The sequence below is a fragment of the Nycticebus coucang genome, chromosome 22 (genome assembly GCF_027406575.1).
Source record: "Nycticebus coucang isolate mNycCou1 chromosome 22, mNycCou1.pri, whole genome shotgun sequence".
Classification (NCBI taxonomy): Eukaryota; Metazoa; Chordata; class Mammalia; order Primates; family Lorisidae; genus Nycticebus; species Nycticebus coucang.
Window position 1 is genome coordinate 26,386,445 of NC_069801.1, and position 13,866 is coordinate 26,400,310.

Below are 13,866 nucleotides of genomic sequence, written 5' to 3' on the forward strand. Positions count from 1 at the left end.
AGCAATGGTTGTGTAAATTCTGATTCTGCATTTGCTAAGACTGTTGAAGACATTCATGTATCACTTAATATCCCCTGTATCACTTCATAAATGAGTTATATAATAATTCCTATTTCTTTTACTTTTTGCCTTGCCTGCAAGGAAAAATCAGTCAAGATTTCTACTAGATCATCGAAGTTTTATTGACCTGGAGGTGACACATTTGCATTCTTGCTAATTTTTTTCTTTTTATTCCTATTTTGTTTATATAAAAGTCCATGCCCCTATAGCACGTATTTTTTTTCTTCCCTCCATTCCTTCCCCTGTATTAATTAGATTGCATGGAATAGAGACCTAATGATTTAAGTAACTGAATTTAAGGGTTTATAGGAAAAGGTGAAGATTAGACTCTCAACAATATATTGAAAAGAATCAGCTTAGAGACAAGCTCTGTGCTTCCTCAAAAATGAGTGCTTTTGTTTCCTGTTTAAGTTTTCAGTAATCTTACCTGTCTCTGTGACCTGAGTGCTGCTGCTGCTCTCCATTAGCTATCCCAAGTAACCGTTCTCTCCTAGAGCCCTGCCTGTGCGCTGTTTTCTCTTGTTCTCATTATTGAAGTTCATATTCACTTTGCAAAGAAGAGTATCCGATTGATTTATTTAATGACCTATCGGTGACAGGCCACTTCCTAGGTCATTAGGTCATTGGCCACCTGCCAGATTCGCTATTCTTTGGTCGTGTGCCACACTTGATTGAGTGGGGTCATGTGGTACAAAGTATGGTGACCAATAAAACCCGTGAGAATTGGAATATCAGGTACTCAGCATTGTCCATTCTCCTCCATTATGATCTAACAATTGATTCATTTTTATAAATGACAGTTGTTAAACTGGATTTTCCCAAAACCTGTCAGTTAAATATTTAGAGCTTAAAATTTAGATGAATTATCTTACTCTTGAAATATTGGGGTTTATTTTCCCTCCTGACTTTATTCTTGGATAAATTTCAGTTACAAAGCGAAGGATAGTCTTCACCACCTTTTAGCCACAATTTAAAATAAACCCATGATACCGATTCTTAGTCCAAGAAAGCCCATCTGTTAGAGACTGAAGAGAGGAAAAAATTCAAATGTTTCCATTCTTGTTAGCATCTCTAAATTTGGAGGAAGAAGAGGTTGCAGCTATGAGCTAAAATGAAATTTTTGGATTATTAGCCCCACCTAGATTTCAGTCCTGGCTTTCCCATTTACTAGATGATAGATGAGTACTTTTTCTAAGCTTCAGTTAACTTATAAATAAAATGAAGATTGTGCTATTTGCCACCTCTGTGATTCTTAGAGTTAAATGATGGGATATGTGTAAAGTAGCAAAGTGTTTGGCACATAGGAAGTGCTTAATAAATGTTAGCTCCCGGGGCGGTGCCTGTGGCTCAACAGAGACAGAGTAAGGCGCCAGGTGAAGGTGGCAGGTTCATACCCAGCCCCGGCCAAAAAACTACAAAAAAAAAAAAGTTAGCTCCCATTATCATAAGATAATTAAGATAATTAAATCTTAATAATAATAAGAGTTACCCTAGTCCAACAGTAAGTTCTTAGTGCTAATGAAAACTAACATTCTTTTTTTTTTGGTGCATGAGCTGAGACCTAATGATTGAGCCCTGTTTACTCATGCTAAACTCACCCAGTACCAACTGGGCATACAAGAGACATAGTGCTATATGATTCTGACTTTTTCTTTCTTCTTTTTTTTTAATTAAATCATAGCTGTGTACATTAATGCAAACATGGGATACAATGTGCTGGTTTTATATACAATTTGAAATATTTTCATCTTGAAATATTTTTATCAAACTGGTTAACATAGCCTTCATGGCATTTTCTTAGTTACTGTGTTCAGACATTTATATTCTGCATTTAGTAAGTTTTACCTGTACCCTTCTAGGATGCATGATTCTGACTTTCTAATCTCAACTATGAAATTTCAGTCCCAGAAAATATTTTAAGGAAACTCAACTCAATAATAGTTTTATATTTTTGGAAATTCTGGCTTTGTCATTAGCTGTGTGACCTTGGACAAATACAATTTCTCTGTGCCTCAGTTTCTTTACCCTTTTTTATAGTTTTGTCTGTAAAACTGGGAAAATAGCTTATAGGATTATCATAAAGAATAAATTAATTGGCTGGATATGGTGGCTTATGTCTGTAATCCTGTCATTCTGAGAAACTGAGGTGGGTGGATTGCTTCAGCTCAGGAGTTCAAGACAAGCCTGAACAAGAGGGCAACCCATCTATACTAAAAATAGAAAAACTATTTTTTTCTATATTTTTTTCAATTTATTTTTCAAAAAAAATTCTTTGACAGGAAGATGAAAATATACCCCCAGGATGCAAATTAAATTATACATCCCTGAAATCCTTATTTTGTATTATTTTAGAAAGTACCTTCATCTGTCATTGCTATTTAGCATATATTTATCATGTTATTTTGGTGGTGATAGTGGGGGGTTTTATCTAGAAGATTAGTTTTTTTCACACACAGTTCTTGCAACTTGTTTCCATTGCATAGAGATTAATTGGTGATGCCTCAGAAATTTAAATTCTGGTCTTTAAAAAGATTACTATGTCGGGTGGCGCCTGTGGCTCAGTGAGTAGGGCGCTGGCCCCATATGCCGAGGGTGGTGGGTTCAAACCCAGCCCCGGCCAAACTGCAACAACAAAAAAATAGCCGGGCGTTGTGGCGGGCGCCTGTAGTCCCAGCTGCTTGGGAGGCTGAGGCAAGAGAATCACATAAGCCCAAGAGCTGGAGGTTGCTGTGAGCCGTGTGACGCCACTGCACTCTACCGAGGGCAGTAAAGTGAGACTCTGTCTCTACAAAAAAAAAAAATTACTATGTCAACATGCATTTCTGTCTCCAAAGGAGGAAAGAATACCCAGACTTTGTTAAGTCATACTTAGTATACACTGGTGATATTTATTATTATTTAGACTATTAATCATAAAAATTCTCAATATTTGGCTACTTATTCATAAAAGTGCATACAACATATTCTAAAAAACTGATAAAATTGGTCTGCATGGGTTAAAAAATAATTCCACTTGTGCGTCTTTCCTAAAGGATAAATTACATGGGGATAACCATGCTGTGGGTTCAGAATTTCTTCTTAGTTTATGGAATAAAAAAAGTGACACATTAAATAGCAGGTGCCATGAAGAAGGAACAGAATTTTCTTGCTGAGATTAAGTTACCTGATGGTAGCTTCCATTTGAGCTTTGCTTGTATTTTAAAACCATCTATCCTTTTGCTTTTTCTCTTTGTTTACGTTAGCTAAGTAATATATATGAAAGAATACTACACTACTATAATGAAACACAATCATTGACAAAAAAAAAATAGAAAAACTAGCGGGGGTGTTGTGGTGGATATCTAGTCCCAGCTACTCGGGAGGCTGAGGCAAGAGGATTGCTTGAGCCTAAGAGTTTGTGGTTGCTGTGAGATAAGATCATGCCACAGCACTCTACCCAGAGTAACAGAGTAAGATTCTGTCTCAAAAAAAAAAAAAAAACAAAAACAAACGAACAACTTACTTTATATATGTAAAGCACATAAGATAGTGCCTGATACATAGTAAGTGCTATGTAAATTGGTACTGCTAGATTTTAACTTCTAGCAGTTGAGTGTTTGAATATTAGGGTCCTTGGGTGCCTACTCTTTCTTCTCTTCTTTTAAAGTAATAAGGCTGGCTTAGCACCTGTGGCTCAAGCGGCTAAGGTGCCAGCCACATACACCTTACCTGGTGGGTTCGAATCCACCCCGGGCCTGCCAAACAACAATGATGGCTGCAACCAAAAAAAAAAAAAAAAATAGCCAGGCATTGTGGCAGGTGCCTGTAGTCCCAGCTACTTGGGAGGCGGAGGCAGGAGAATCACTTGAGCCCAGGAGTTGGAGGTTGCTGTGAGCTGTGATGCCACAGCACTCTACCCAGGGTGACAGCTTGAGGCTGTGTCTCAAAAAATAAAATAAAAAAATAAAGTAAGAAGGCTTACAGTATATTATATTGCCTTGTATAATACACATTATTATTATTATTATTGAGACAGAGTCTTGCTCCCTGGACTAGAGAGTATAGTGGCATCATCATAGCTCTCTGCAACCTCAAACCCCTGGGCTGAAGGGATGCTCCTGAGTAGCTGGGACTACAGGCGCTACCATGCCCAACTAATTTTTCTATTTTTAGTAGAGATGGGTCTTCCTTTGCTCAGGCTGGTCTCAAACTCCTGACCTCACAAGCGATCCTCCCACCTCAGACTCCCAGAGTGCTAGGATTGCAGGTGTGAGCCACTGCACCCAGCAAAATGCACATTCCCCCCCACAGTTTATTGAGGGAAAATAAGGAGATGCATTATGTATTTTATGTGTTACCAGCACATAAAATTTCTTGTACCTTGTATCTGTTCTTGTGTTTTATAATTATTTATTACATAAAATTTCTTTATAATACAAAAAAAAAGTACCTGAATAAATAAGAATTTGAGTTAAAAAATTAAAACCGGCTCAGTGCCTGTAGCTCAGTGAGTAGGGCTCTAGCTACATACACCAAGGCTGGTGGGTTTGAACCCAGCCTGGACCTGCTAAACAACAATGACAACTGCAGCCAAAAAATAGCTGGGTGTGGAGCGGTGCCTGTGGCTCAGTGGGTGGGGCGCCGGCCCAATATACCAAGGATGGCGGGTTCAAACCCAGCCCTGGCTAAATTGCAACAAGAAAATAGCTGGGTGTTGTGGCTGGCGCCTATAGTCCCAGCTACTTGGGAAGCTGAGGCAAGAGAATTGCCTAAGCCCAGGAGTTGGAGGTTGCCGTGAGCTATGATGCTACAGCACTCTACTGAGGGCTATAAAGTGAAATCTGTTCTACAAAAAAAAAAAAAGCTGGGTGTTGTAGCAGATGCCTGTAGTCCCAGCTAATTGGGAGGCTGAGGCAAGAGACTCCCTTAAGCCCAAGAGTTTGAGGTTGCTGTGAGCTGTGACGACACTGTACTCTATCAAGGGCGACATAGTGACACTGTCTTAAAAAAAAAAAAATTAAAGCAAAAGATTTTTTTTTCCTGAAAGTTTAGGTCTAAAATGTGGGTGTGCATTATACATTATACATTAGTCTCCATTAGGGCAATTTTATAGAATCCAGTTGATGAGATGAGTGAGCTGATAATCTCACAGTTCTATTTTGATGGACCCAGAATTTCCATATATTGCCAGCTGTCCTTTGGTGATGCTTCAGAGGAAAAGAGTATCTTGAAACTTTTACAAAGCTTATTCTTCCCCACCCCACCCCCTACTGAAATGTCCTTTTGGGGGGACTTAATGGAATGGAGTGCTAGTAATATGAAAAATAGGGTATTGGAAGAACAATTTTAATTAAGACCTTTGATTTTAGCTTAACAAATCCAGCAGGCAAAGAATTGTCTAATTAAAAGAGTTAGTTTCTTTAAAGTGGAAAGTCATTTATTCATATTTCCTTCTCAAGTCGTAAGAATAGAGTTTTTTCCCAGATAAGTGATACTGAGCATTCTTTTCATATGTTTACTGGTCACTTGTATTACTTTTGTGAATTATCTTATCACATCCTCAGTGTTTTAATGGTGTGACTTAAGCTTTGAAGAAAGAGGACATTAAACTTTTATCAAATGCGTTTCAAATATATTTTTCATTTTATCAATTATCTGTTAACCTTGGTTGTGCTCTTTTAAGCATATATAAACTTTAGTGTAACGATATCTATAAATTGGTTAGAACGAAAATATTTAAGTGCTATAAAACATGTTATAGTTTATAGACTTTTTCCTTAAAAAAAAAGAAGATGATTGTCATGGGATTTACAGTTTTTGTGAGCTAACATGGGTATAAGGGCTGAATTCCATAATGATCGCTACCACTTACTGCATACTTGCTGTGTTCCAAGCAATATGCTAGGTCTTTTGTATATAATATTTCTAATATTCAACTTTAAGCTAAATAGTTATATTGTCCCACTTTTCATAGATGAGTAGTGAGGCTTGAAGAACTGAAATCATTTGCTCAGGGTCACAGAGCTAGTTGCTGGATTGGAATTTTAATTCTAAAATATATGCTATACTTTCCTACAAAGCTGTGCTTCATGGCTTCAGATAAGTTAAATTGGTCCTAAAAGTTGTATATCTTTGCTAGAACTTGAAAAAATGGTCAATAGCCGCAGTCTATTGAGACTGAAAGCATAGTAGATAATGATAAATGTAAACTAGCAGAACAAAAGGTCTGCATTGTCAAGGACAGTGGTTTTCAAAATGTGATTTCAGACCAGTGCTATCGGCATTGCTTAGGAATTTGTTAGAAATGCAGATTCTCAGGCCTTACCCAGCCCAACATAATCAGAAATGCTAGGGTCTGGGTCCAGCAATCTGTTTTATAATACAGCTGATTATGGTGCATCTTAAAAGTTGAGAACCACTATTCTAGGGAAATTTGTATCCTAACTAGTGTTTTATTACTGTTTCCATTGGGTTTCAGCCTAATTCTCAGCCCTTAAGTGCAAAGGTAGCATTACTGCATAGCAGGAAGAGCCTGGTGTCACATAAGAGCTAGTTGAAACCTGGGTTGTTAAGCATTTCAGGCAAGTTTAACTCCCTGAGCCACAGTTTCGCATCTCTGAAATGATATTAATAACATCTACCTTTACATAGGACTTTTTTTAGGATTAACATAATATATAAAGTGTACATTGCCAGACTCCCAGTTATTTGAGAAATTACCTATAGAAATTTTTCTCGTTATCAAAGAATATCCACCTCTGTCTGTTAGAAACTCCTGTTGTTTCTTGAATGTATTTGCTGTCTTTTGTCTCTGGGCCTTTGTATTAGCTATTTTCCTTGGACTTCTACCTCCTCTCCCTCCCTTCACCTTGCTAACTTTTATACATCCTTTAGGTTTCTTTACTTCCCTACAGGGTGCCTTCCCTAACACCCACTAGTCTCTTAAAGTCACTACATTTATCATACCATTTTGGAATCATCAGTCTCCTGTATAAACTACATCAAGGTACTATGTCTTGTTCACTGCCATATTCCTATAGAAAAGCAAAATTCCTCACACATCATAGAAGCTAGTAAATGTTGAATGAACGAATGAATGGTGGCTGCCATTATTACTTCACCATCATCATGGAAAAGCAAGCTCCCCCTTCTGTGGTTTATAGTTTTTATGCTGATTGCTTATGATAATCATAAGTAAGATAGTATTGATACCAGTGCCTATTTTCTCTTTCCCTGAAAGCATACCCTTTGACCTTGGCTGACATGGTAGTTCACTCAGCTGCTTCTAACCACTAATCCTTCTGTATCACAGGTCCCTGGCAGGAGCTATATACCTTTATGGAAGTTCATCATATGCAGAACCCAAAATGGCAGCACCCTTCAGACCTCACCATGCGGTAAATGGGTGATTAAAAGGAGGAGGAAAGGGGTAGAATTTGGTTGCAGGAGCTATGTAGTGAGGAGTTAGAGTTAGAATTGTTTAATTTGAGGGGTGGAAAAGAGCAATGCCTTATAATGGAATAAGAACTGGATTGAAATTCAGGAAACCTGGGTTCTTAAATACCACCTACAGTTTTGATTAAATCAATTCAGTTCTCTACACCTCACATTAGTACAATGGAGATACTGGACTACTTGGTATCAAAGAGCCTTTCTAGTTCTGAAACATGGATTTTTGACACAGTGTGGCTTTACAGATTGATTCAGTTACTCAGAAACCTTGGAATCATTTTTGATTCCTTTCTCTCTCACCCCGTATTTAGTCTATCAGGAAATCTGGCCAGGCGTGGTAGCTCACGCCTAAAATCCTAGTGCTCTGGGAGGCCGAGGCGGGTAGATTGCCCTGAGCTTACAGGTTCAAGACCAGCCTGAGCAAGAGTAAGACCCCCATCTCTAAAAAAAAATAGCCAGGCGTTGTCGCGGGCACCTATAGTCCCAGCTACTTGGAAGGCTGAGGCAAGATAATTACTTGAGCCCAAGAGTTGGAGGTTGCTGTGAGCTATGATGCCATCGCACTCTATGGTAGGTGACAAAATGAGACTATGTCTCAAAAAAAAAAAAGAAAAGAAAAGAAATCCTTTAGGTTCTACATATATAGTTGTTCCCGGTATCCGTGGGGGATTGGTTCTAGGACCACTTAGGATATCAAAATCTTCAGATGCTCAAGTAATATCCAGTACAATTTTAATCCTATATAAATAGATATTACATTGTTTAGAGAATAATGACAAGAAAAATAGTTTGTACATGTTCACTTCAGATGCAACCATTTATTTTTTTCCTGAATATTTTTAATCCACACTTGGTTCTATCTGTGGATGTGGAGCCCATGGATACCGAGGGCCAACTGTATTATCCAAAACCTGACCATTTCTCATCATTTCACCTGGATTATTAAAAGTCTTCTAAACATTCTCTTTGCTGTATACTGTCCTTAATTCAGCAGCCAAAGAGATTATTTTAAAGCATAATTTAGATTTCCTCAGTATTTTCTTTTTTTTTTTTTTTTTTTGTAGAGACAGAGTCTCACTTTATGGCCTTCAGTAGAGTGCCGTGGCCTCACACAGCTCACAGCAACCTCCAACTCCTGGGCCTAAGCGATTCTTTTGCCTCAGCCTCCCGAGTAGCTGGGACTACAGGCGCCCGCCACAACGCCCGGCTATTTTTTTTTTTTTTTTTTTGGTTGCAGTTTGGCCGGGGCCGGGTTTGAACCCGTCACCCTTGGTATATGGGGCCGGCGCCTTACCGACTGAGCCACAGGCGCCGCCCTCCTCAGTATTTTCTACTGGCTTCTTATCTCACGTCTTCTTATTGTCACAATCCTCTGCAAAGACCTGTATACTTTGGCCTAGGCTTACCAACTTCATTTCCCATTACTTTTCTTCTCATTCACTCTGCTGTACTCATACTGGCTTCCTTGCTATCTTTTAAACATGTCAGACGTGTTACCCACTTCAGGGTCTTTACATTCACATTTCCTTTCTAGTTGCCATGTCAGAGCAGTTCTCAGAAGGAAAGGCAATGTAGTTTACTTGTTATTAGATAAATTCGAGGGTCAGATATGAATTCAGATCCAGACTCTTCTACTTATATGACCTTGGGCAGGTTAACCTGAGGCTCTATTTCCTTATCCCTGTATAAGGAGTAAGGAAACTACTTTTTTAGTAGGATTGTTATTAGCATTGAGCGAGATAGGGGGTTTCTTTTTTTTTGGACAGGAAGTAGGATTTGTTATTGGTAGGCACAAATGATAGGCAACACATGGAAGTCCTCATGAGTCCAGGGCCCGCCACTTGTTCAGGGGGCCACGGTTGGGAATGTATTTGACCCCATAGCCATCTGGGATGAGCCACTTCTCAGCCACCATGTCTTCAAATTTATCTGAGTTAAACTTGGTGAAACTCTGTTTCTTGGGGATGTGAATCTTCTGGTGGCCAGGGAACTTGAACTTGGCTCTGCGAATCACGTGCTCCTTGTTCTGTAGTTTGGTGTGGATGGATGTGATGACTTGGCCAATGTGAAACTTGGCCACAGTGCCCTGGGGCTTTCCAAAGGTACCATGCCTACCTGTCTGGAGCCTAGATTGGGGGACAGCACAAGGGCTAACGTGAACATGTATTGAAAAGTAATGTCTCCAAGGTCCCTTAGAGCAACCTATACAAACAACAGGCTACGTACACTACCAAGGAGGCTGCTGTTTGCAGCCATTGCATACCAGGAAAGGAGGAGATAGGGTGTTTAAAGAATTCAGCAAGGGGCGGTGCCTGTGGCTCAAAGGAGTAGGGCGCTGGCCCCATATGCCAGACGTGGCGGGTTCAAACCCAGCCCTGGCCAAAAACTGCAAAAAAAAAAAAAAAAAAAAAAAAAAAGGCAAGTAATAGGGATATATAAATGTCAGATACTATTATAATTACTTTCAGCCGTTGTTATTCTTCATAACTGCCTGTGGAGATAACCCCAAAATACAGATGTCCAGACCCCGATTCCAGGGATTGTAAGTCACTAAGTGTGGGAGGAGGCAAGGGCCAAGAATCCATATGTTTAGAGTCTTCCCCAGTTGACAGCAGGAACAACAGTTTTGGAGTTGAAAATAGAATCACCTCGGGCGGCACCTGTGGCTCAGTGAGTAGGGCGCCGGCCCCATATACCGAGGGTGGCGGGTTCAAACCCAGCCCCGGCCAAACTGCAACAAAAAAATAGCCGGGCGTTGTGGCGAGCGCCTGTAGTCCCAGCTGCTCGGGAGGCTGAGGCAAGAGAATCACGTAAGCCCAAGAGCTGGAGGTTGCTGTGAGTCGTGTGACGCCATGGCACTCTACCGAGGGTGGTACAATGAGACTCTGTCTCTAAAAAAAAAAAAAAAGAAAGAAAATAGAATCACCTCTCAGAGGGTCTTGCTCAGAACTCCAGCCTAGCCCATAACTAAAGGAGACTTAAGAAACTTTGAGTCTGTGCTATTGATTTTTCAAGCTCTAAACTTATGAGTGATACTCATATGATAATTTATCTTCTCTGGGAATTTTATTCTAGTTTTGTTTTGTTTTGTTTTGTTTTTGAGACAGAGCCTCAAGCTGTTGCCCTGGGTAGAGTGTTGTGGCATCACAGCTCACAGCAACCTTCAACTCCTGGGCTCAAGCGATTCTCTTGCCTCAGCCTCCCAAGTAGCTGGGACTACAGGTGCCCATCACAATGCCCAGCTATTTTTTGGCCTGGGCTGGATTCGAACCCGCCAGCCCTGATGTGTGTGGCTGGTACCTTAGCTGCTTGAACTATAGGTGCCAAACCTTTATTCTAGTTTTAACTGCTATGTCCTGAGCAACCTTCAGCCATGTTAGACAGTGAGGTCCTGTTGGAGGTACAGGTTTGCTGCAAACAATGAAATACTATAGATCCTACTCTAAATTATTCTGGAGCAATGAAATGGTTTTTTCCTACCTAAACATTATTCATTATACATTATTTTTTCTTAGACCATAATACCTTTTGGGGAAGTAAATTGCTTTGGGAGTTGGAAGGAAATAGCACTTATGATATTTTCATATGAGTAGTATAAAATTTCTAAAATTGTGATAATCAAAATATAAAATAAATATCTAATTTCTGAAAATAAAGATATCCTAAAATAGTTGTGCTGGCCTTTTTATTGTACAAATAGCCATTCCAGCTGAAACATCTTTCCTCTTTTTACTCTCCCTCTCTCAATAGAAACTACGCTCGCCGACAGAAACCTCTGCAAAGATACAGTCTCACTCAGTGGGTTGACAGGAACATGCGAAGCCACCATCGGTTCCAGCGTCTTCCAAACTTCTCGTACAATCCATATGTCTCATCCCATCAGCAGTGAAGGTCTCTATCCAGGGTCCTGTCCAGAGCAGCATCTCATTTTCTTCCGCTGTTTTGTGCTTCGTAGATTTTGAATTTTATTTTTTACAAGATTTTTATTTAAAACTTGTCACCTTTTGGAAATGTCCATTGCTGACTTGAATTTTTTGGTATGAGGTTTCTCCTGATTTTATGTGTGTCTTTGTTAAAGCAGTGTTAAGTTGATATTATTTTTTTGTTATTTAAATTGAAGGTGACTGCTTCTTGAAATCCAGCATTAAGCCAAAAACACTGAAGCTCAAGCATAACACCCACCTCTCTGCAGAGGTGAAGTGTACTTGCAGTGCCCAAAAGAAGTCTTCTTTTAATCTCCTGTAAAGAGGAGATTCTTTACCAGGCTGTGAGCCAGTGTTATTACTGATGAGTTATGAATTGATATAAGTCACTTTTAACAACGCAGCTTACTTTTTATTTGACTCTCTGAATATCCTTCCGTATTTTAAAAATCCAGGACATTTGGAGTAAGAGAAAAATTCTGTTGGAAGAACTAATTAAAAGTGTAATTCCTCTCCTCTTCTTTCTGTACTACTAGCTGCCTTTATTTATTTTTGGCTTTTTTTCATTCCTCATTAAACTTATTTTGCACATTAGCGTTTACAAATCTTAGACATCTTAACTCTGACAGAAGACTTATAACTAACCCCTGTTGAGTACCTTGTGGTCTTGTGTTGTCTCCTTTGCCCTTCAAGGATTCTTACCCCACCCTTCCAGCTCACGATCACTGTGCTCCTTAGGGTTTTGTTGTCAGCATTCCTGTATGCTGTTAGACATGGATATACCTGTTTATTGAAGAGCTGCTTAGAGTCTTGACTCTAGGACAGACCATTGCCATTGTGTTGTTAGTTGGTCTTCAGTTTAATCTACTGAATCCCAGCTTTAGGCATGGGTTTGATATTTGAAGTAATAAATGTAGGTGTTGGAGAGCCTTCATCCTGTGAGAGAAACTTTGGAGGGGCACTCTTTTGTCTCTATTATTAGTTAACAAAAGGTGCCTTTAGACCCCGGATGTTACCATGTTGTTTGGTCAAGCCCCTGATACATAATTTCATGTAATTGTTAAAGTAGATTTAATACAGTTGGGACTAAGCCTATGTACAAAGGCATTATTTCGTCTTAAGGGTTGTTATCTAACCAAAGTTGACAGACTGTGCACCTGTCTTAATGGATGTCTTAGGAGCTTGTTACTCTGTTTAAGGATAGCTCTAGACATCATTTTGGAAAGTTGCAGTCTGGCATTGTGCTACTGCTCATTCTCTGAAGTTGTTTGTAATTGCTGTAGCCTCTGTCTGGTTTTATAGTTTCATCAACCCCATCTTTGTATGTGGTAACTCATCTTAAACATCCTATTCCACGTTCGAAACTGACTTGGGAATAGCTTGGTCATTCAGACCACCTGTAAATGTGGATGGATGTCCCTAAGTATTTACTGTTTATCTAGCCAAGGATTCTCTTTTTCTTTAGATAACTGTTTTAGATTCTGGGACCAAAGTGCAAAGGAGTTCTATTCAAAGGCAGTAGTCAAAATACTATTATTTTAGTTGATATAATTGGTATTTACTATGTTGGTCAGTTTTCCAGGCTGCCCTAAATTAGCTTAGAATGAGACATGCCAAACATCTACCTTTGGGACCATAACATGGTTAAAATTAAATCAAGCTGGAATAGCTAGCATTGCAGCTGTCAAGTTCCCCACAGATATCCCAAGGAATTAAAGGGATAGCATTTTACTAAGGCAAAATTCTAAGACTCGAGTTCCTGCCCTTCTGGTACAGGGGCGTTTAATACTGAATGTGTAACAGGAGCACTGCCTTTGCCAAATCAAATGAGTGACAGGTTAACTAGAAAATGTGACAATCACATTTCCTCTTAGCTCAAATAATTTTGTTTTTCCAAAGCTTTAGCAGCTTAATTAAATCTGTTGGACTGGGGGAGGAGAGAGCTGTTCTCTAGTGGTTAACATGGTAAGAAGAAAAAACAAAGCCAAAGAAAATGCATTATCTGGCTTATTCACCTTAAAGATGGTAGTGGATAGAACCTGGGGTTTTAATTACTTTTCAGAGCTGCCTATCTAAATATTTGATGTTGCCCTCTTAGTATTTCAGGTTGAATTTTTGCTGTATTTTTTACTTGAGTAAGGGTTATATGCATTTAACTGTCCACCTAGCTTTTTTCATCCGTGCTGACATTCTCTCACCACAGGGGTCTTGACAAAGCAGAGTAAAAATGTTCTGTTTACATAGTTTATTTGTAAGTAAGGAGCCTGAAATTTGTAGTTTTGCATTTAATGTAGGCCCTGATTTAATTGTATTGTTGTCAGGATCAATTATGAAACTGATGTTTGGTGCCTCCTCTTTATCATGTTTTTTCCCTTGTAGCAGTTGTATTTAATGTCATTAAAAAGAAATAAAGTTCTGTCAGTGGCATATATACTGTGGCAGTCTGTTGTGG

The 13,866-nt window shown here is 39.2% G+C and overlaps 1 protein-coding gene and 1 pseudogene across 6 annotated transcripts in view; one reads left to right on the plus strand and one right to left on the minus strand.

The window, feature by feature from the left end:
• S100PBP (S100P binding protein) overlaps positions 1–13,843 on the plus strand; it is a 41,251-nt gene extending 27,408 nt beyond the window's left edge. For all 6 annotated transcript variants that reach the window (XM_053577127.1, XM_053577133.1, XM_053577132.1 and 3 more), the window contains 2 exons: positions 7,352–7,436; positions 11,242–13,843. In XM_053577127.1, the coding sequence (XP_053433102.1) occupies positions 7,352–7,436; positions 11,242–11,380 (224 nt within the window). In that variant the 3' untranslated portion in view covers positions 11,381–13,843. The remainder of the gene's footprint in view (positions 1–7,351; positions 7,437–11,241) is intronic.
• Positions 9,666–9,790, minus strand: LOC128575688 (uncharacterized; annotated as a pseudogene).
• Positions 13,844–13,866: the final 23 nt, after the last annotated feature.